We start from the raw sequence: 24,318 nt of genomic DNA on the forward strand, positions 1-24,318 counted from the left end.
ACAGAGTTAAGGTAATCATACCTCTCAATTCATGGGATTCTATCATCTTTGGTCCATATGCAAATTCTTTTTTATGATGTGGCCACCACTCCAAAAATTGGTACTATCATCATTGTCCATTGAAAGCAGTCTCTTAGAATTTAGTAAGTATTTAGTAGAATTTAATAAGTATTCTCCTTTGTGACTCAAGGCATGGTATATTGACTCATCTCTGTATAGACCTTATATTTAGCCAACATTCATTGTAAATGTCTCATCCTGTGAAACTTTTCATTATCTATGACTGCAAGCGTACAATGCAGTTAGGTTAGGCTGACACAGTGATTGCCTGAACTATGACACCGTGCTATGATCTAGTGAGACAACACCAACATTTTGTGACACCGGCATTATGCTTCAAGTAAAAGAGGACGGACCCTAGTCTCTCAAGCTACCTGACAGCTCTCGTACAACTTTCCTGAAAATGATACCAAGAAAAATGCTGTGTACTGTTCATCGAAAGGAGCTGTCTCCTAAATGTCACACTTATTATTCATATGTTTTGTTCTGCTTATTAAACGATCACCATTGTTTCCTGCATATAGATTATTCTTTTAAAAACCTAATAAATATTTTACTTAGTATAGGTTGTTTAAAGAAGATTCCTATAAAGTGTATTTAATAGGACCCGTGTTTCCTACTATTTCGAAACATTACCAAAAAGATGATCATTCTTTAGTCTTTAAAGAAATAGACTATAAATTGTACAGTTTTGCCTCGGTTTCAGCCTTTAATCATAGTGTTTCCAAAGGGCACGTATGTTGCAGAATACGTAGCCAAATGGACCACATTCAGAATTAACATCTAAAACTCTGGGGGCGCCTGGGTGGCTCAGTCTGTTGAGCGTCCGACTTCGGCTCAGGTCACGATCTCGCGGTCTGTGGGTTTGAGCCCCGCGTCGGGCTCTGGGCTGATGGCTCAGAGCCTGGAGCCTGCTTCCGATTCTGTGTCTCCCTCTCTCTCTGCCCCTCCCCTGTTCATGCTCTGTCTCTCTCTGTCTCAAGAATAAATAAAAACATTAAGAAAAAAAAATTAGAAAAAAAACACACATAAAACTCTGTAACCCATTTTAGTCCTTACCAGCGTGGCAAAAAAAAAAAAAAAAAAAAAAAAAAAAAAATTGATGATAGCCTCTAGAATGCCATTCAAACATCTTAATGTCCGTCAACAAAAAAATTCCAATGACAAGTCACAGTTATAATTTTTAGATTTAACTTTTGTAAATCATTTCTGTAGATAAAACTTTATATAGCAACATATAGTCCAGTCCCTAATACTCACTAAAGACCGCCCTGACAACATACTGTCTGCTGAGGCACAGCATATGTATCAGGAAAGTAGAACATCGCTGTTGCCTAAGAAATCTTGCAAAGCAAAGGGAGTATTGTTTGCTTTGCGTTTGCTTGCTTATTACCCACATTTGCTGCAGAGTGTGCCCTCTGACTAGCAGTCTCCAGAAGCCATGGTCAAAATAATGTCACAATGTCTGTGAAAAGGCAAAGTCTTTCGCTCCAAAATATTTATGCAGTATGGAACACGCTTCCTGATTCCAATTTGTGATTTAGTAATAGCTGCATGTAATACCGGCAATACATTGATATGCATTTTTCTCCTTGTTCCATCTAAATTTTTGAACCTACGGAAAGCACTTTCAACCAGTACAAACCTAAGTTTACTTAGTTTTCAGTAGTTGCTGCTGAAGTCTTTGAAATGAAATAGATCTGTTGATAGGAGTATAATTGGAATTCAGATCAGAATGATCAAATTACTTACATTAGACAAATAAATTGAATCGCCTAAAGATGAAGAAACTGCTTGATTGGCAAAGGCTTATAGCAGACAGTAGCCTTTAATCATCCTCTCCTGCTGCAGTAAACACTGACTCATACTTTAAAGGATACGTGATGTTAAGGATAGTAATAACAAAGGTTGGCACAAACTAAATTATCATTAAAAGGAAAAAGGTTGATTTGAGTTTTTGTTCAGAATAAGAAGATTCTGACAGATGGGGAGTCCAAACCGTTTTAAATACTGAATAGAAAAGGTTGAAGTTATATAATAAGGATTGCCAAAAATGTACACAGATAATGAAAAGGCTAATTGTATGCACTGCATGAAGCCTAAGGCTGTCAAACTGTGTGGACTTTTACCCCCACTGATTACTGAAGACTTACCCTTGGGACATGAAATCCATCAACATGTTTAAAATAACTTAATCCACCTAAGAGGGACATTTGTCCTTTTTTTTTATATAATTAAATACCAATGTCTAATAACTTATACATGGTGGCACTCCATTTATTTAGCAAATATTTATTGCACACCCACTATGAGCTAAATCTTTAACAAATATTAATGTTTATTGTATATAAGAATGATGAATACTGTTCTTGATGATTCAAGCAAAATAATATGCATCGACCTAATTAACCATAGACTTCAAATCAAAACTTTGCCCAGATCACTAAAATATAAGTATATTTTATTTTAAAGTCAGAAGTATATTTATTTATTCATTTATTCAACAAATATTTATTGAGTGCCTATTATGTGCCAGATATTGTTCTAGGCCTAAAGAAAACAGCAGTTTTCTGCTGCTGAAGTCTGCAGCAGAAAACAAGGCAGACAAAGTCACTTTTTACACAAAACATACACTGAAATGAAGAAAAGAGTTTTCCTTTTTTTTTTTTAATGTTTATTTATTTTTGACAGAGAGAGAGAGACACAGCATGAGCGGGGGAGGGGCAGAGAGAGGGAGACACAGAATCCGAAGCAGGCTCCAGGCTCCTAGCTGTGAGCACAGAGCCCCACGCGGGGCTTGAACTCACAAACTGAGAGATCCTGACCTGAGCTGAAGTCGGACACTCAACCCACTGAGCCACACAGCGCCCCCGCCCGCCCTTTTTTTTTTTTAACTTTTTTTTTTTTAAAGAAAACAGACAATTTTAAAAATCATATATGCAATAATGTTAGGAGTCAGAGATGGAAGTGTTCTGACTTTGATAGGGTAGTCAGGGAAGGCTTCTCGGAAAAGGTCAGATTTGAGCCATGCAAATATCTGATGTAGGAACCTGCCAGGCAGAGGGGACAGAAAATGAAATATCCTGGTGACAGAAGCATATATGGTGTGTCCAGAAAGCAGTAACACTCAAGTGTGGTTGGAGCATGAAAAGGGTGGAGAAATGAAATTGGAGAGCTAGTCAAGGGCCAGATTATGCAGGGCCTCATCAACCATGGTCAGAACCATAGATTTTATTCTAAGGTTGATGGGACGGCTTTGCTGGGTTTTAAGCAAGGAAATGATTTGAGCTCATTTACATTTTAAAAGCGTCACCTGGGCTGTGCCGTGAACTGACTCAACAGAGGCAGAGGAGAGACAGCAATTCAGAGGCCCTTTCATTTCCCTGATGACTTATAGCTTACAGTATGTGTATACATACCTTTAGCTGTTTTTTGATTCTGAACATTTTACTGTCTCAATTCTGGATTAGCCTCTGATTTTTTATCTATGTTCAGAAAGGAGAATTTTTAATTTGTATACACTTTTACTAATTTCTCAGTACTTTGGTATTCCAATTTATATACTGGCAATTTTCCCAGCACAATATTTTGAATCTCTTGTGATCCAAGTTACTCTCTGATCTATGCGAGGATGAATATAAAGCTAACATCATCCCCATTTCTTTCTAGATGTTTTATGCATTTTTTTTAAGAGTGTGCTAGTGGGGAAGACGCAGAGGGAGAGAGAGAGAGAGAGAGAGAGAGACTCAAGCACACTCCACTCTCAGCATGAAGCCGGATACGGGGCTCCATCTCACAAGCGTGAGATCATGACCTGAGCCGAAATCAAGAGTCGGATGCTTAACCAACTGAGCCACCCACATGCCCCTAGATGTTTTATGTACTTTTAATTATATTACCTTGATTAGAACTTCACATTTAAAAAGTACTTTTTTCACTTTAGAAAAATCCCAAACTAGAGAACAGAACAGGTCATTTATTTAGGGCTAACATTAAGCTTAAACTCCAGCTCATGTCGAAGGATCCACCCACCGATACAACATCCGGATGAGTAACGAGAGCATCCTGTATGCATTGTTGGCATTGGTCCTATTCGTGCCTTGATACGTATCTGATAATGATCTCAGCAAGCCCCAAGTCTGACTGCCTGACAACTGTCAAATCTCGGTAGATTATTTGTAAGTGAAAAAAGTATAGAATACATGCTATTCAACAGTACAAACAAAAGTTATTGCTCAATGATTTTAAATTAGAATCAACTATAGGCTGATTTACTTAAGTAGAATTTATCTGTGTTTTATCCTATGTCCATTTACGGTGTGGCAGGTACTAGTAACTAGGTACTTAGAGGTACTTAGTTTGAAAAATATAAAATATATTATGTGGTAATATCTTTTATAAAAATATAAAAGATATTATGTGGTTTGAAAAATATAAAAGATAATATGTGGTAAAAAAGAAGTATTGTTTTGAATTGAAAAAGTTTATAATATAGTTTGCTTGAGATAGAAGATTGACAATTCGTGAAATGAATATATAGCATGGGTAAAAATAAATCAAATCCCTTATAGTACAACAAAGTTAAAATAATCAATCAATTTCCTGGTTTCAGGTAATAACTCTAGCATTTGTATAGTCAATAGATTATTGGTTTCATTAAAAGGATTTCTCCTCTTATAAGTAATTCAAAACACTGTCTTAAAAAAACATGTTGTGTTCCTGCAGTGGCCATTTGCTATTACTAAAAGAAGGTCCACATTTGATTATTCAGCTTAAAAAGCCTTCTGAGATGAAACCAAGAACAGGACCATTTTGCACAGCCACACTTAAGAATAGGAATGCAGACATTTTAATTAGAATAAAAAGAATAGCACTATTAGCAAATAACTCTAGCATGAAAAAAATGAATGAAAGCAAAAGAATTCAATGTGACTTTTTTCATGTTGCTCTGTATGTTATCTAAAATCTACAAATTGAGTTTGTTTCTACCACGTTTGAAAACAAGTAGATTTGTCTCTCATTCCATTTATATTGTCTCTGCAAATAAATACATTTATATCATCTTTATAGACAACATATTAAGAAAATGTTTTCTGGAGCGCCTGGGTGGCTCAGTCGGTTGAGCGTCCGACTTCAGCTCAGGTCACGATCTCGCGGTCCGTGAGTTCGAGCCCCGCATCGGGCTCTGGGCTGATGGCTCAGAGCCTGGAGCCTGCTTCCGATTCTGTGTCTCCCTCTCTCTCTGCCCCTCCCCCGTTCATGCTCTGTCTCTCTCTGTCTCAAAAATAAATAAAATGTTAAAAAAAAAATTAAAAAAAAAAAGAAAATGTTTTCCTATATTATTAGCAAGAACTTTAAACCTTTCCACGTTGTTAACAGTAAGCTTCTCTGCTAGATGGTAAGCTCCATCAATGGCAGGAAATTTTTTTCGAAGTACTTAGACTGTGTACTTTGGAGAGAGCACAAGTAATAAAGACAGAAAGGTAAGGAAGAAGAGGACAGAGATAACAAGGGCTAGAAAAAAATAGGAGTGAAACAAACTTATTTTTAGCATTACTCAATATAGTGATAGTCTAAAATGTTATAAGAATTCTTTTTGAACCAAAAAAAAGACATTAATCTTTTTGTACTTCCAAATATGAGAGAAAAAAACCCCTCAATTTATAGATTTTAGAGAAATGTGCACAAGTAATTCTTTCATGCACATTGGGTCAAAGCTTATCTGCAGTTAATCAATTAAGTGTATGTGGAAAAATATTGTATTTGGTGCCCGTCTGGAATGGACTAGACCAGTTTAGTACAAGATGAAGAATGAACTATCCGTGAGCAAGGGAAGCAGCAAAACAGCGAAACCTGCGATGCACCAAATATCCCGTGAAGACGTTTCCATTTGTTCTCCATGTATACCCTCAGGAAAACCTTTGGAGGCAGGTGTTATTACGAGCCAGGAGTTATTTTCTACCCTTTACAGATGTGTCAAGCCATTTGCAGAATTAAGATATTAATTCAAGTCTATCATTTACTCATCAGGCATTTCTTAGCTATAAACAATGGGCTCAGGCCCTTATTACAAGATTCATGAGTCCATGTTCTTCCCACTCAACTGCAGAGACATGTAACGCAGGACAGGTTGGAGAGCAAGTGAGTAAGGCTGTCGATGATGAAAGTGCAGTAGACTCAGAAAGACTCAGTAGCAGGAACATCAACTCTAGGAAAGAAACATTCTGATGAGTGTCAAACTCATTTAGTAGAGGCTTTAGCAGAGATGAAGCAGCAAAGACTGTGAGGAAGATTGACAGGCAAGGATGTGCTGGATAAATAGAAATAATCGGTAATATGAGTATCAGGAAACAAAGTGTCAGAATTTTAGAACTGGTCGCCCCAGACATCATCGTCCCGGGCCAGCTTATCCTTCTGTATCCTGCAGCCAGAGATCCAGCATCTTGAGAATGAGAATGCCCATACCAGACAGCAGAGGCTTGACTTCTTTCAATGGCCTGGTCTGACTTCCAGAAGTCTCTATGGCCCTGGGCCCCACACAGGACACATGTGCTATCATTTGTAATATAGAATGTGAGATAAGAGTTTTAGGGAAGGAGAAAAATGTTTTGATGTATCACTTACTGTATAAACGAACACACAGGAAAAGCATCAACAGAGGAAGGAAAATGAGAAATGAACTGTTAGGGTGGAATCGGATTTCTGAGTCCTCTTCCTACAAGTCACCATGGAAACCACCTGTGGAAATTCTACTCCCACTTAAGCTTCTAGTTAAGAGTCACATTCTCTACGAAACCTTCCTAGACTCTCTAAGTAGAAGTCATTTTTCCTCCTCAGCGCTCTTAAACATGTTGTTCACTCCGACAAAGTCCAACTCTGAGGACACCATTTTACGGATACTTGTTTTTCTCATTTAGTTGTGATCTCTGCCTCCAGTCGGCATCCCACGAGCCATCTTGATGTCTCTGATGTTTAGCCCAGTACCTAGCACCAAGTACGTGCTCAACTACACTGATGGGATTAGAATGAACTAAATGAGATCTGTGATAAATGAAAATGAATGTGCCTAAGAGAAGACAAAATAGAAAAAAGGACGGCAGTAATAGTGGCAACCTTCCCGACACCTTCAACAACAGGACCTTCCTCGAGAGTTTGCAGCAGGGTGGCAGTCACACAACCTTTCCCTTCTTACCTTTTAAGCTTAATATTTTTGATAAATTAAAGTATTCCTTTTTTAAAATGTTTATTTATCTATTTTTGAGCAGGGGAGGGGCAGAGAGAGAGGGAGACAGAGAATCCCAAGCAAGCTCCACGATGTCAACACCAAGCCCGATGCAAGGCTCGATCTCACAAACCACGAGATGGGAACCTGAGCTGAAATAAAGAGTCAGATGCTTAACTAACTGAGCCACCCAGGCACCCTAAAGTATTCTTATTTCAAGGCAAAATGCTAAAACATTTCTACTTAAAGTCCTTCATCCCAAGGGTTTCAGAATAGCTCATGACTATTCCTGGCCGACAGCACTGCCATACAGCCCTGTTTCAGAGCAATCAAAACTCACCGGCAGGAAGTCAATGAAGAATGCTGGCTTGGGCCTGTTAACTAAAATGCCACCATGTGTTCACGAGTTTAACATTTCAGTGGGCGAACAAGTAAGATGAGGAGGGAGGAAGAAACACAGAGATGAGTCCCTTCGTATAATAAACTCTGCTTGAGACTCATTTTTATACACACATAAGATCAATCTTAGTTATTCACAAAGAAATGTTATTTTATTCCACTGGGATGTCTCCACACACACATACACACACACACACAGACACATACACACACACATATGAATATATATTTAATTTTGTTTAAACAATTTAGAAATAAATTAACTGGATCGAACCAATGCAAAAAATACGTACCAAGTTTGGTAATTTCATCATTTTCAGCAAAATGTCTGATCTAATATTCTTATTTTTAGTTATATTTTGAAGCTATAAAAAATAATGTAACATATGGACATCCACCACCTACTTTTAACAAAACAAACATTTAACCATATTTGCCTTTGATCATTTCTCAAGAACCATAACATTATAGATAAAGTTAGAACATCCTCGTTCCTATTTCCCACTTTCCCTTCTTAGGGTCCTATTCCCTACGAATATTTTTATTATATTTTTTTCATTATGACTTCAAATAATGAAGTTCTTGATCGTGTTGTCATAAATATTTTATGTCATTCTGAAAGCAAATTTAAATTACGTTGACCCTACGAGTAATAAAGGAAAAAATACAGGATGACATATAGCAATAAGAGAGATCATTTGATACAAATTTTAATCATGAATGGAATTAATTCCCGCCAGGACCCGAAACCACCATCATGAAAACCACCTGAACAATGTAATGGACAATATTTTCAAACTAGCAGCTTTATCACAATGCAGAGCTATAATTCATCTACTGCTTTTTTATATCTTATGGATGAAATCCAAAGATATGATCTTCAATTGCCATTTCGTGGAAAATCTAGACTGTAATGATGTTCATACATATTTACTCCTGAAAGTCCTTGGTCAGATGAAGGCATACCAGAGGGCCAGCTTGCAAAATATAAATGTGGAGCTGGCTGAAGTGAGCGTAGGAATCGAGGAAGGGAAGTGTCAAAACGTGCAACATGATCCTGATAGGAAGGAGCAAGAGGGAATTTTTAGTACATCTCGGGATTCAAATGCCAATTGCATTGTATTGTTTTAACTTCCAACTTCTCATTCTGGGGTTTTCACGCCTTTTGATTCTGCTCTGTAGTAAGGCCCATCTAGTCAAAGCAGCCACACTTCTTAGCAATCACAGAGTCACTCTCGGTTATGGAATATGTTTTCCAGCTTAATGAGCAAGAGCGTACACATAATGCTAATGAAGGATTTTTGCTTCAAGATACTTTTAAAAATGTATATGAGTAAGAAGAATTGTTTACTTTGATTATTTTAAGATGTAAATGCAGCTGCTTCAAAAGGGAAAAATAATCATGGGAAAAATGCAAACATGATACGTGAACACGGATCTCAAGTTAAACCCCGTTTCGCCTATATCGTCTATATGGAAGAGGGGCGTACGGCCACCCGCTGCTTGGAGGGCACCTTGTTTGCTCTCTAAGGCAGCAAGCATTAATAGATACCTGCTGCCTGTTTTGTTGCAGTCATCTTCAGTCAGTCCTGGAACCAGGCAGGGTACACATGACTACAAAGAATCATTCTCCTTCAACTGCTGGTAAGGATGCTTACCTGATGTCGCTATCGTGATGGAACTGTTTGCCCTGCCCCGACAGCAAAGAAAGAAAACTCTCCCTACCAGGAAAGCGTGCCTTCCTGCACACACAGCTGCCAGGCTGCTCCTCTGGTCAGTTTCCTCTTTGGAACACAACGCAGGTCAGGAAAAAGGCAGGAAAGGGTAGAGCAGGAAGGGCATATTGGTGACATTTGTGCCTTAGAACCTCACTGTAATATGCCTCAAGTATGGAGCCACTAAGCCCCATTGGTTCGTCCTTTTCTTCATTGGAGCCAACACCCCTGCCCTAGGTTTTCCTTGCTAGCCCCCCAGTTTACAGCAATAGCCTGGTGATTAGCCCTCTGCCTGCACTCCCCTGCAAGTGTAATCTTCCTAAAACACCCCTTCCATCATGGTGACCTTCTCATCACCCTGTGCTCAGAAAGCTTTCATTAGAAGATAAAGGCCACCCCTTAGATGGAATTGGGCCCCTTCACAATCTGTCTAGAGTCTTGTATCCTGCTACTTGGGATGAGAAGAGTTCATTCCAATTAGATTGATCTGTTTACAGCTGCCCAGCTCTCTGGTAGGGTCTGCCCCTGCACGTTTCCCTATCACATTTGCTCTATCACAGCTCTGTTAAATCTGACTCACCTTTGGAGATAGTTCGGTTTCCACCTTTTCCTCCCAGTCTTGGGAACATTAAAGCTGGGAGCATGGTGGAAGTTGGAGTTAAGTGCCTGGCACATGGAGGCCCTCCATGGGTTCACATCCTCTCCCATTGCTCTCTCATGGTTTTGCTCGGCGAATCACTTCTGCTGATTGCGCCACCAATGATGTTTTTGTGTCAGTGCATTTAATCACCTGTCCCTGTCACCTGACACCACAAACGTTTGCCCCAACGGCGTGGAGAAAAGCCTTTTAGTGCCTGTCCTTGAATCATTTACATGAAACAAGAATATTAAATTCCTTCTAATGGAATGAAGGGAAGAGAGACAAGGGTGGGACCGAAGCCAAAATAGTTGAGGTTGCTCAATAGGCGACGCCAGCTATCTGCTCTAGAAAGAGCGAAGGGATTTTCTGAGTCCTTCCCCAGACCCAGTGCATCAGAATTTCTCACGTGAATCATACAGATGCCAAATTAGAAAATCTCTTAGTCTTAGAGGGTGAGAAAGAGTATTTTCTGTAAGTGCAGCTCACCACATCTGCACATCGGAATCGCCTGCAGAGTTTTTGACAACTCCCCTCGGTCACTGCAGCCTCACATCAGGTCTCCTAAGTGTAAATCTCTGGGTGGGAGCCCAAGGTTGAAATATTCCACAGATTTTTCTTTGCATCCAAGAGTAGAAAGAAACCACTAAGCCAAAAGTTAATGAGGACCAATATTTACTGGGTAACTACAACTTCTCAGAAACTTTATTAAGCAATGCACATGCATATTCCATTTAATCCCCACGATCCTGAATCAGTCTCTCCATTGTCACAAGCTCGGGGAGGTGAAGTAACTAGTTCAATGCCATACAGCTAGCACATGATCAAGCCTCAGTGAAACACAAGTCTATCTGATACGAAACTCCAGGTTCTAGTCACGTTCCCCATCTACCTTTATTGTATTTGATATTATTTAAATACATGGCCATCAGTCTTTTATCCAGAAATTGTGCCATATGTTCAATATGTGATTCTGTTTTTGAAAGTTCTGACACCACCCCAAGGAAGGGTCTCTCAGCTCAGGTTTTCTTCATTCAGATACCCCGTTGACTATTTGTTGCCCTAGGCTTTTTCTCAGTATTCCCAAGACCTTCCATCTAATAGACCAACTCCTATAGTTTACCTCCTTATAAAGAGGTATATATCAATGGTAACTAAGCTTTTCCATAAACAAGATAACCCTGGTCCCCCTTGGAAAACCTGACTGTAGTCCTTGGTAATTTGTCTGGAGAAGGGCCTTATTCCTTCCTCCTAGATTTCCAAACTAGAAAGACTGCCCTTCTCAAATTTAAAAATAAAAACAAACGAAACAGACAACAGCAGCAAAACAAAAATTATCGGCCCAAGCTCACGTGTATCGCCTGAGTAACAATATAGTAGACTTACAACACTACCTTGCAGTCAGTGCTTTTCCACGCTCTGTATAGAGGGTTTTTGTTTTCAGCGCATTTTCATATCTCTTATTTCATTTTTTCCCTCACAACCCAGTCCTTCCTGAATTGTAGTTTCTTTACAGATAAAATCATTATAATCGAGGAGTGACATGAGAGTTAATGAGTAAATGGGCTTAAAGTATCACAAGAGTCTTGAATGAAAAGTACACACTGTTTTCACTATCATTAATATAATGCAACTCATCCATTACAGTTCTGACGGAGAGCATGGACAGTGGCTCTGACCTCATTTTCTGGCCAGGCCAGGAAGGGTCTGCATAATAGCCCTAGAGCCAGACAGGCACAAGGGAAACAAACCAGTCAAGGTTCAGAACAACCCAGAAAGCCATCCTCACTGAAGTACAATTGGGTACTTTAAAACTGATTAGGGATGTTGTATGGACAAAATTTGGAATGGACGAGTCAAGGACCCGGGGAGAAGAACAAGTGACGGGCATGTTTAATAGATGAACCCAAATCTAGTGATATTAGAGGGCAGTCCCCAAGCAGACACATGAATAAGGGATTTGCTACCTGGCAGGCTTTGCAGCCTCATGCTCTGGCCAACAGTGAGGCATTTCGAAACATGAGGGAAGGGTTTATTTAACTCATTGCAGAACACCCTGGAAGAGCCATTTCGAGAGAGACAAGGAACTAAATTAATGTTGGGGGCTTGAGCCCCCCGCAGATATTCATGAGATAATTATAAATGCATGTGACTCACCATAGACGCCACTTTTTACTTCCTATAGTTTCGGTTCTTCACTCCTTCCAGTGGCCTTTTAAAATTATTGGATGTTTCTCTTCTTTCTTACCATTCGGAGAGCTAGGGTTTTCAGTCAATGTTAATTTTCTTTGAAGGATTTCAGAGGGTGGTATTTCCACATAGAGACCCTTAAAATTATTATTTTCAAGTAGGGCTGATGCTTTTTCTTTGCAACCTAGAAGAAAAAAGATCTATGTAATCGCAGTGTCAAAATGTCAAAGACTGAGATAGGTTGGAAAAAAGAAAAAAAGGAAAGAAAATACAAAAAAAAAAAAAACCCACAAAACTTAAAGGCATCCATACAGTCCTCAGCCTTATAAATCCTTGGCTCACATAAAGTACTTGTGACACGCTGTAATTAACTAGTTACTCCTCTCAGAATGAATAATAATGCAATTATTTGCCAAAAGCAGTGAAGAAAGGAGAGTTTCTGTTTTTAAAAATATCTGCCTTACATTTCCGTAGAAAGAAAAACCCTGGATTAATTTACATAAGCTGCCACTGCACAGAGTGGCCTGCAATCTCACCATTACACTGTATGATAACTCTGTCACCCGTTTATTGGAGCCTTATATTTTTCAATGGTTTGAAACAGCAATAAACTGACAAGTCACCACCATGGTTAAATTATCCTGGTTCTGAAAAACTTGCACCCAAATGCCGTAAAATATAAGTAGTAACCTGCCTGGTGAAACGCGTCCTTTTCTCAACTGCACTTTGATGCCTTTGAGGCCCCTAACGGCTAGTGCTCTGTCTCCTTTGTCTGTGGGGCACAAAGTAAAGGAAGGAGGTAGGTAACCTGTTTCAAAGGCCAGATAGCCCAGAGTTGGGTGAGAGTTTATATGAACCTATCACTGGTTCTTTCTCTTACATGTTAATGTCTCCACAATGACTGTTCTCTTTTTTTTTAATTTTTTTTTTAACCTTTATTTTTGAGGCAGAGACAGACAGAGCACGAATGGGGGAGGGTCAGAGAGAGGGAGACACAGAATCTGAAACAGGCTCCAAGCTCTGGGCTGTCAGCACAGAGCCCGACGCGGGGCTCGAACCCACAGACCGCGAGATCACGACCTGAGCTGAAGTCGGACGCTTAACCGACTGAGCCACTCAGGCGCCCCATGACTGTTCTCTTTAACTTCATCCAAGTCCATTCTGCCATTCTCTCAGTAAGTCATTCAACAATCGTTACCGATGACCTTGCTATGATGCCCTCCACCAGGTTCCAGAAATCTGAAGGTAAAAAATACACATTGCCCTTAAGAAATTTGTAGAAAGTGAAGGTATAAACTAATAAATTGGGACATCAACAATGCAGTAAATGCCACCACAGAGTCCACTCTCCGTACACATACACAAATTCACTTATTCATATCAACACACAAAATCTTTCTACCCTGTGAATCTGAACTTCCAAAAACTCCAAGCTCTTAAAAGTTTTGAAGCAGTGCCTTGGAGAAGATGTGGTTCTAAAATGTACAATTTCGGTAGTGTCATTTAGAGTGTAGGTTTGTGTAGATGTGTGTGTGTCTGTCTACGTGTGTATTTTTATAAAAAGTAGAAACACCTTTAGATAGAATTTTGCCAAGGGTACAGTAGTCTAAACAATTGATGCCTTCTGTAGCCAGACTGATTCAGTGCATATCAACTTGTTACTTGTGGTAATAACCAGATAATAGTTCAGAGTATCTTCAAATGAATGTTTACTGATACATCCTTACGATACTAAGAAGTCTGGATCACTTGTTTGGGAAGTCAGATACTAAAAGTCACTGTGATTTAAATTCATAAAGTCATGATAAATATTCTAAGAGGAGACCTAATCTTATTTTTTTCACATCCTGTACATCCAAGGTATTCTGTTAATGAGTAAATAGTAGGAATTTGGATCTGCTTTGTTTTTCATTGTACTGAACAATACGTAGAACAGTGCAGGTTCTGATATCAAACTGTCGATACTGGAAACTAGGTTCTTCCCTGTACAAGCCATGCGACGTCTCCAAGCTTCAATTGTCTCATCTGTAAGATGGAGATAATAGTAGCTACCTCATAGAGACAGACAGATGAAAGAGGTAGCTGCATATAAAGCACATAGCACTGGGGCGCCTGGGGGGCTCAGTCGTTTGAGCATCTAACTCTTGATTTTGGCTCAGGGCATGATCCCAGGGTCATGGGCTCATGCTGAGCATGGATAACCTGCTTAAGAATCTCTCTCTCTCTCTCTGTCCCTCTGCTTCTCTCCCCACTCATGCTTGCTCTCTCTCACAAATAAAAATAAATAAATAAAATAAAAATAAAGCATATAGCACTGGGACAGGCCCTATCATTTTTGTTAATGTTTATTTATTTTTTGAGATAGAGAGAGAGAGAGAGACAGAGCATGAGCAGGGGAGGGGCAGAGAGAGAGGGAGACACAGAATCTGAAGCAGGCTCCAGGCTCTGAGCGGTCAGCACAGAGCCCGATGCAGGGCTCGAACTCACTGACCACAAGATCATGACCTGAGCGGAAGTCGGACCCTTAACAGACTGAGCCACCCAGGCGCCCCATGGGACAGGGACTATCATTAAGTAAGATAGTATTATTTTTGTCATTATTTGATCTCAGAACATTTAATATCTGTCAAGAAATTATTTTGCTATCCTATGTCTGTGTTTATGGCAATATAGTAATGACAATTTGTATTAATTCTATAAGAATATAGAGTCATGTCACTGTATTTATTCATTTCATTTATTTACCTATTAACTTGCAGTTATTGAATGATGAGTGTATTGGGTGGGGTAGGGAACACAAGGGTAATTTAACTACTACCAATAGAGTTTCAGACTATCATCCCGGAATCCTGCATTGTTTTCTAACTAAGTTTAATAAACTCAGACACAAAAAATAACTTGAAGATACCTGCAAAGCCCTTGTTATATAATTTGCTCTTTCGATAGATGACAAAACATGATTTCTCTCTGTTATGCTGCCAGTAACAGATAATAATTTTGGTGTCTTTCAAGGAGATAATCCCCAGAATCTAACACAACAACAGTAAACCGGTTTGAAGGTAAATGGAACCAACTTTTAAAAAATAAACGTCAGTGTCCTCCCCTCTTTGTTTACCACAAACGGTTAAGGAGACCAAGGGTGATCTACAAAATCACTTTCCCAAATCCACTGTGAAAAGGACCAAAAGTTCTTTGAACATGTAGGCAGCTCCCAATCTCAGATTTTTCAGATGCCAAGAATCAGCCCAGGTCCCCGTGTTGTGATCTCAGCAGCAACATCACGGCCGAGGTAGGGACTCCACTCCTCAGTGACTTAAGCATTTGGAGATGGTTACCATCTGTCCTAGCTATTTGTTCCTAAACAGGTGAAAGTAAAAATAACCAAGTGTTCCTAAAGCAATTCTCTTACAAAAAAAAAGAAAGAAAGAAAGAAAAGAAAAAAGAAAAAGAAAAAAAAAAGTTAAGTGCATTAGCACAATTTCTGCCGGCACTTTTAACAGAGATCTAGGTAGTTCTGATACAGATGGTCTAAGGACTACACTCTGAGCAGCCCTGGTGTGTAGACAAACCCTCTCTCACTTAATCAACACATGGATCAAGCAGTGATTCCCAGGAAGTGGATCCAGTGCCAGGCGGACTGCCTGAGAAGGCAGAATTGGAGTCTCTACCCCCAGAGTTACTGGGGCCCAGAAACCTGCTGATAATTCGTATATTTACAAGTTTTCTGGGAAAGTCTAACGTACAGCCAATGGTGAGAGGAAAGGGGCTATATTTTACTTCAACACATCCGTGGGTGGTCCTTGTTCCACAATTTACTAGCTCTCTGACCTTATAATTGCTCCATCATTGATCTATAAAATAGCTGTTGCAAAGATTAAATAAAGCAATGCATGTTAAGAACCCAGCATGTAGTAAGCTGATTATTATTGTTATCATTATATGCCCAGCTCTAAGTAAGATATACAGAAGTAAAATGTGTGCTTCACCACTTCAAGAAGCATATAACCTATTTGGAAAAATGATGTAAATATTAATAGGAATTTAAAATACGAGTTTATACTCTAAAGCAATGACATATTTACACACATGTAAAACATAGTCTGAGTAACAAAGTAGATTGTAAAATACAGAGGATTATAAGAACATAGGAAAAGTCATATGAAGTTTGCTTAAATAAATAAATAAATAAATAAATAAATAAATAAATAAAACGTCCAATACTGGGGTGCCTGGGTGGCTCAGCTGGTTGAGCGTCCAACTCTTGATTTCGGCTCAGGTCATGATCTCATGATTCTTGGGATCAAGCTGCTATTGGGACACTGCATTGATAGCGTGGAGCCTGCTTGGGACTGTCTCTCTCCCTCCCTCCCTGTCCTTCCCTTGCTCACACACACGTGCTTTCTCTCTGTCTCTCAAAAGTAAATAAATAAACTTTAAAAAAAATGACAAAATGTATAATTCTGCTAATTCAGGCAACCTAATTCTCACTAATTCACCATTTTTAATGCATATTGTAGAAAAATATTAAAATCATGAGTGCTAATCAACTTCGACTTATTACTTAAAACAAGAATTAGAAAACGTATATATCTGGGAAAGGAGTCCATGGAGTAGGCATCAAGGAGCCCACAAAAACTCTGAAATTTCATGCAAAACGTTGTTTTATGTGAGTATGAATATTTCTGAGGAGAGAGCAGTACCTTTCATGTGATTCTCAAAGGGTTTTCCACTTCCTCCCGAAACGTTAAGGACCATCAAAGAGTCCTGTTTTAGTTCTCATCATGTGCATCCTTATGTATGCTGAAAAAATATAACTCCTGACTGCATTCCAAATAATCTCCTTGCTTACTTTCGTGAATCATTTTCTTCATGCTCTCACCATTCAAATATCCTGAGAATAGAAGTCACACGGTAAGATCTCATTTGAGGAAATTGTAAAGCAGACTTTCATGGCTACCTCAACCTATTCAAATCCTACAGGCATCAGCATGGAAGTTTATGTACCTGTTTTAAAAGTTCCAGCGGCCAAGATTTACTGATGATTATATTCCCTTTTTATTATTATTTTTTATCCATTTCTCAATCTTTTGAATTATTTTCAATTAGTCCTGTGCTTCTTTTCATCTCAGATAGAAAAGTGAAGGAACTTCCCTGGAAGGATACAATTCACTTTTGCCAACTTGTATGTTGCCAACCCAGCACTTAACATTATTGATGTTACAGGTTTTTGATTGAGGTAAATTGGTGTATAACATTATATAAGGTTCCGGTGTGCAACATTATAATTTGATATTTGTATGCACTTCAAAGAGATCACCATCCTAAGCCTAGTTACTATCCATCGGCATACAATTAAGCCCCTTCACCCATTTTTATTTCTCTTCTCCTACAGGTGTGTGTGCAACATCGACTGCTCTCAAACCAACTTCAATCCCCTCTGTGCTTCTGATGGGAAATCTTATGATAATGCATGTCAAATCAAAGAAGCATCATGTCAGAAACAGGAGAAAATTGAAGTCATGTCGTTGGGTCGATGTCAAGGTAATGTTCGTACCAAAATTCATTTCAAAGCATGTTTTTAGTCTTCGTGTAGAAGTGAAGAGTGAAGATAACTCCTTATTAGGCAAGCTATTTCATTTCCGAAAAACAGTTCTGATTTATAATGGATAGCAGAGTCTACTGTAGCATTTTGGTGATTATAGGAGTCTCAGGGTCTGTCAGCAACAGTCCGTATCTTTTTTCTATATAATGGGACTGTGTCTTCATAATGCCGTAAACACAGAAGCCTGTATTCAGCAGACATTCTCGTTGCAGAGGGAAAAAAGAGCCAAAGTCATTTTTAGCAAAGAGGCTGAGGATTTATTAGCAAGCCTTGAAATTAAAAACAAATGGCACCATTTTTATGTGTTGATTTCAATAGAAGTGTTTCAAGTACATTTTTTTAAAGCACCATGTACTAGAAAGTTCTATTTTGTTTCTTATTCAGAAACAAACGTTTCCTGGCTTTTTGACTTGTTATTCTTTTATCCACCTTATCTCAGTTGTAATTGTGAACCTACTCTGCCCCAAACTTCAGAAAGCTGATATCATTCTACTATTCACTCTCAAGCAAATTGACATAAATCTGTCTTTGTGTACAGGTTGCTTAGAACTATAGTGGTAAAATTTCCTTAATTGTCATGAAGGTACTATCGGAGGAGTAATGTAAATTTGACATTAGATGTTAAGGACGCATTTGATCAGTCTTTTAATTGTTAATTTTTTTTTTAACGCAGATAACACAACTACAACTACTAAATCTGAAGATGGGCATTATGCAAGAACAGATTATGCAGGTACTTATAATGTTTTCTACTACAGAATATGAGCGCTTCTTTAAGAGAGTTCTGAAAGAATAATTTTTACTGTTGAACCTTAGTTGAATCTTCCAAGACTCTGACATGTGCTGATCTCTCGCTTAGTTCAAACCTTCAATAGGCAATAGTGAATTTTTGTTGAAGCAAATAAAATACTTTTTTTTTTGCCAGAGTTAAAGCAATTGTCAAAATGTCAGCAAGATATAACTAACTTGTTTTGACAGTGCAAACGGTACAAATGACAAAACATTTATCAAATTAATGGGCGTCAATGGAAATTAATGCAGTTTTTGGCAGCATATCGTGATGAATGCAAACGTTCTTGCTTGAATTTTCATTAAAGTCAACAAGAAAAAGCTTTGCTAGTCTCTAAAAACACTAGAAAGGACAGCTATAGATAATAATACAGCTGATCTCTCTTTCATGCAAAGTTAAAAAGGTAGGTGTAAACAATTTTCAAAATAATAAAGTTCTTTAAAACTACAATGTAGCTTCTGACATCTGCAGAATTATCAAGCATTTATATAAAAACATACATTTTATTAGCAATTATAGAATGCTATTTTGAGAACTATTTCTATCTAATGTAATGTTTCTAGAGTGAGAGATAGTTGACGGGCACGCAAATAGCAGATCATAAAATTTTATAAAATTTTGGATTGAAATATAAAAATAAATTATTGATGATGATAACGATATGTAGAGGTTTTTTTTTAATTTTTTAAAGAGTTTTTCATTTAACTATCAAACAGTAGTGACTAAATTTAGTCAATCGAAAGTGCTTCTATCTGTATTATCATTCATTTTTTTCAGTTATTGCATTTTCTTTAACAGTATTTATGAAGTTATATTCATATACAAAATTAATCTCAATGAAACTGAAGAAAGGTAATCAGATATTGTACTATGGATACCTCATACCTCTCCGGATTTGGAAGTAACAAAATAATTTTTTTTTTAATTTTTATTTTAATGATTTTCAACATGTAAAACCTTTTATGTGCTAGAAGCCCAGAATCATCATGAACAATAATACATGGAAAACATTAGTTCTACTATTGTATAGGTGTTCCCAAATGTCCAGCTAAGATATTAGCAGGTATTCCTTAAAAAAAGTTGTCTGTGGTCAATAAGTTTGGGAAGAGCCTAGGTAAACAAATGACTTTCTTACCCAGAGCACTTCAGAGCTCTTTATGTGCACTGTAAAATTTTTAAGAGATATGAATCTTTTATTAATTAGTTAACTTATTTAATTTTTGTTCCAATACATACACAATGCACACAAATGTAGGCTGGATAGTATAATGAACCAATATGTATTCATCACTCAAATGTAGTAACCTGGTCCCATCCCAAACTCCATCCCGTTTCAGCATTTTCAAAATATGTGGAAAGAAATCCCAGAAATTACATCATTTTATTCATAAATACTTTAGCCTGCAACCCTAAAGGATCAACACTTTTTAAATAAAATTTCATTATTATCACACCTAAAATGATTATGAATAATCCCTTATAATATATAGCTTTTATCAAACTTATTTGATAAATAACACATGTTTTGGGGCGCTTTTACAGCACTAATGTTCCCAAGAATGCACTTTGAAATATGCTGATCCACAGGAAAATATTAAAAGTAATAGAAGATGATGAAAAATCGAGGTCTGAAGCTAATAATATATATTTTAAATATTAAATGAAATCAAATTTAAATTCTATATTTTATTCTAAACAATAGCTATATTGTGAAGGTATTATAAGCTGCTACCTGGCATATTTAATTTTACTGTAGCCTAAAGTATTTGAAGATTTCATAAAGATTTCACTTTCACATAAAGAGTAACTAACTGTGCTTAAAATACCTTTATACCTGTTTTGCAAACTAATTCGCTTGGGAAAAAAAATCTTCAAAAATTTAATATTATATGAAAATGTTCTCTATTGAACCATCCATCATTGAACTCATAGGAAAATCAAGACTCTCCCTGAAACAAAGAACTTTTCAAGTTGATTAGCATCAATATGCATATATATGTGAGTTTCCGAAATTGTACATTAAATATCATAATGGAGTTTACCGCTCTCTCATTGTCATTCATATTACATATTTACAGTTTGCCCATTTTCAAAGAGTTTGGGAGTTGAAATATTGTTCCAAAAAAATTCATATTTGAATTTGGCTTCAAACAAATAATTTCTGACCTTCAATGTCAATGCTTTCAGTTGGCATTATTTCCTATCTTATCACTTTATTGAACATGAGAAGGAAAGAGAATGTGTTTTTAAATCCATGCAAATGGAAACTATTCAGACCCTCCATGTTGTCCAAGGTCTTCTAGTTTGACATGAGATTTATTTAATAATTTCCGACGAAAAATTTTTAAGATAAAAGTAATGTTTAAAAATACATGTTTGTTGAAATCCACATTTAAGACAGGAACAAAGATAATGTCAATTGAAGCTTGCAGTTTCTAATTAACCATTGATTACATACTTTAAAACTCCCATGGAATTTAATTTAGATGTCTTTATTTTCATTGGCAATCTTATTAAAATACAATGTATACCCCTCGTTAGACATTATTTAAATAATAGCCATGTCCCTCAACATTTCCAGGTTCCCAACAGTGTTTGCATTTTTATAAATTTGGGGATAAAACATTGGGAAAATAAAAGGAACCAAACAGAGACTCAGTATGTCATTGTCCTCTTAATTTCTGTTTCATATTTTCAAAACTCCCCAAGGAGGGAAGATGGGCACTGTGTGACTCACATTCCTAGAAGTTTGCTGTGTGTTCACAAGCTCATTCAATGTCACAGTCACTTCCCCTGTTAGACAAACATCCATGGATGCTCCCACTGAAGGGAAATACCAGTCTTAACACACTCTCATTTTCTTCTTACATGTCCTCAATACTATATGTGAAAAACCTTTAACAACACACCGTAGTTTCCCCTTTGAGCCTACCTTAAATATAAGAACACACATTTCTGATTAAAAAAATGAAAATATAGGGGCGCCTGGGTGGCGCAGTCGGTTAAGCATCCGACTTCAGCCAGGTCACGATCTCGCGGTCTGTGAGTTCGAGCCCCGCGTCAGGCTCTGGGCTGATGGCTCAGAGCCTGGAGCCTGTTTCCGATTCTGTGTCTCCCTCTCTCTCTGCCCCTCCCCTGTTCATGCTCTGTCTCTCTCTGTCCCCAAAACAAATAAACGTTGAAAAAAAAATTAAAAAAAAAATGTAAAAAAATGAAAATATAATTTAAAGAGAGCCTAAACCTAAAAATAAATATCTTGTGTCTCATATTTAATATCATTTAAAAGAAAGAGACTGCAGTAAGGACCAGCAAGAGCCGATTTGCAAACAAATAAATGCAAACTAAGAGAGCCATGCCTCCAACAACACTAAGCAGAGGTAGACTACAGTGTGACTGGACTTGTGCAGAGCTGTGAATTCTGAGATCCTCACAGGCATATACCTGAAATAGAGATGAGGAAAACAAAGAATTTGCCAGATCATCCCAGCCACCACTGCTTTCTGGTTGTGCTTGACTTGGGTCTCTCTTCTGCCCTCTCTCTTTTAATGAGACTCAAGACTTTAGTGAGTCCTGAATCAAGAGCTTTGACTCTGTGTTTCAAGGCAGAGTGACAAGACCCCTGTCTGATAAACTAAACGGGCCACTTAGTGTTATCCTTCTTCACCATCTAAGACTCGGGCTTCGATTTAGGTCTTTCTATTTACTTGCAGAAAGTCTCCGAGAACAAAAAGCTCCACAGAGCTGGAGCTTTTGAGGGTTTCCATTGTTTGAAAATGTTAATATTAAACTTTCCTTCTGGAAGTTTTTATAAATAGCATATTTTATAAATAGCAAATGTTTTACACCTCTTGAAATCTGCAACATTTTCTTTTTAAAAAAATTTCCCTCATGTCTTGACGAAAAAAAGGAAGCCCAACTATTGTGTTTTTCTTCATCTGGCATATATATTTTCTGATTATATTGCTTTTCTATCTGAAAGTCTGATCATGCCTCAGAAGAACCAGCTACATGATCTTCCAGGGAAAATTTACTCGGTTTTATGTTTGTGAAATATACACATATACATAAAGATGCGCAAAAAGCAAAACAAACCATGAATTTAAACTGTTTTGTCTTTCACCATCTAGAAAATAAAATGAATTTTGTTTCATGACATTTTGTACCAGTTTCCAAAATAATCTGTGGTGGCTTACAATTAAAGCATATTCAATGAGATCGTTAAAAGAGAAAGTGAAAACACAAAGCATAACTGTAGAGGAAAATAAATATATCAGCAACATGGACTATTACAGTTACTGCATTTAGCCCTAAGCTTCCTTGCAACCAGTGTATAAAGAGGAAATGTGATGAATTCGTTCATTCAGCAAATATTTAGAGGCCCTGCTCTCTGCACTCCACGGGGCTTTACAAGGGTGAACACATCATTCTAAGTCTCTGCTAAAATGCAGCCTAGGCTTTCAGTGTCTGATAAAAAATAAATAAATAATCAGGTCAGGAACCAAACAACTAATTTCTCTAATGCTAAGTTCTAAAAGAATATTTGGCATAGATCTTACGAGGCATCACTGGAAAACATAGAATGGATGATATCTTTAACAATGATTTTTATGAAATTTGCCTGTAGGCTTTTCATATGGCTGGGGAGATTTTTTTTTTGTAATAATGTCCTATACATTCTAGACCACAGAATTAGAATACGTGTAACTCAATGATAGTCTCTCTGGGGCAGATTAAAAAATCAGTTATGTTTATGTATATTTCCAAATTGGAAAAAAAAAAATAAATCCCAGAATACTAAGGGAAATGGCTGTTGAGAGAATGTGTTCGGCTTATCTTCCTTGTGTGTCTACAGATTTGACGGGAACTGGATTAACAGAAGAGTCAGAAGGCCCAAGTAAAGATAAAGAATATGGTAAATTATAATGTGTATATGGGGAAAAGAAATTTCCCCTGCTTGTATTAGCAGTTAATGAAAAAAGTTAACCCTGAGTCATCTCCAGTGTTGGGAGGAAGCCAGGGTCTTCCCAGCTCTGAGTTTAGGTACAGGTATGCATGGAGTCTATTCGTCTTCTTATCGTGCATTACACTGTGGCCTTTCACCGTTTCTTGTAACATTTAGAGAAGATTAATTCTTTTTAGGCAAGTTTCTCTTTAGAAACCTCTCCTTTATCTTTAAGCAATGCTTTAGATATGAAGTTTGGGTCTAATTTAGATACTAAGCTCGGGTCTAAAAGATGAAAGGAAGAAGCCAGAAGTATACATTTAAACCAAATTCCATACATCCTACTATTATTCCATTGACTCATTTGTTCACCCTGAGAGGAAACTGACATCTTGAAAGGGTATCTAGTCTAAGTGAATTGTCATAATAACTTGTTCTCTGTAGAAGCCTTGGCAATTTACAAAGGCTTTTCACGTATATTGTCTCCTTCAGTCTCGATGACAGAAATGTGAGGGAGATATTATATGCATTTGACAGGTGAGAAATGGAGGTTCAGGGAGATTAACTAAAAAGGGTATGCGATAGAGCTAAGGTTCAAACCATCATCACTAATTCCAGAATCCAGCAAAGCGTGAATGGTATGGGACCAGAGGAGATGTGTCACTACTTAACATTTTTAGAGACTTTGGGATCCCCCTCTGCACCTTAGAGGTTAACTCCTTGAGAGTTCCAGACTCAAAAATGTTTCGCCATGATACCTA

At 37.7% G+C, this 24,318-nt stretch overlaps 1 protein-coding gene across 1 annotated transcript in view; it reads left to right on the forward strand.

Moving 5' to 3' along the window:
* The window catches only part of TMEFF2 (transmembrane protein with EGF like and two follistatin like domains 2), a 230,600-nt gene that overhangs the window by 164,417 nt on the left and 41,865 nt on the right, over positions 1-24,318 (forward strand). The window contains exons 6-7 of the mRNA XM_047085434.1: positions 17,616-17,764; positions 18,499-18,558. Coding sequence (XP_046941390.1) covers positions 17,616-17,764; positions 18,499-18,558 — 209 coding nt within the window. The remainder of the gene's footprint in view (positions 1-17,615; positions 17,765-18,498; positions 18,559-24,318) is intronic.

The sequence above is a fragment of the Lynx rufus genome, unplaced genomic scaffold, assembly GCF_022079265.1.
Source record: "Lynx rufus isolate CCGP_SWC_20201006 ecotype Redwood Valley unplaced genomic scaffold, mLynRuf1.p SCAF_2, whole genome shotgun sequence".
In the NCBI taxonomy this organism is placed as follows: Eukaryota; Metazoa; Chordata; class Mammalia; order Carnivora; family Felidae; genus Lynx; species Lynx rufus.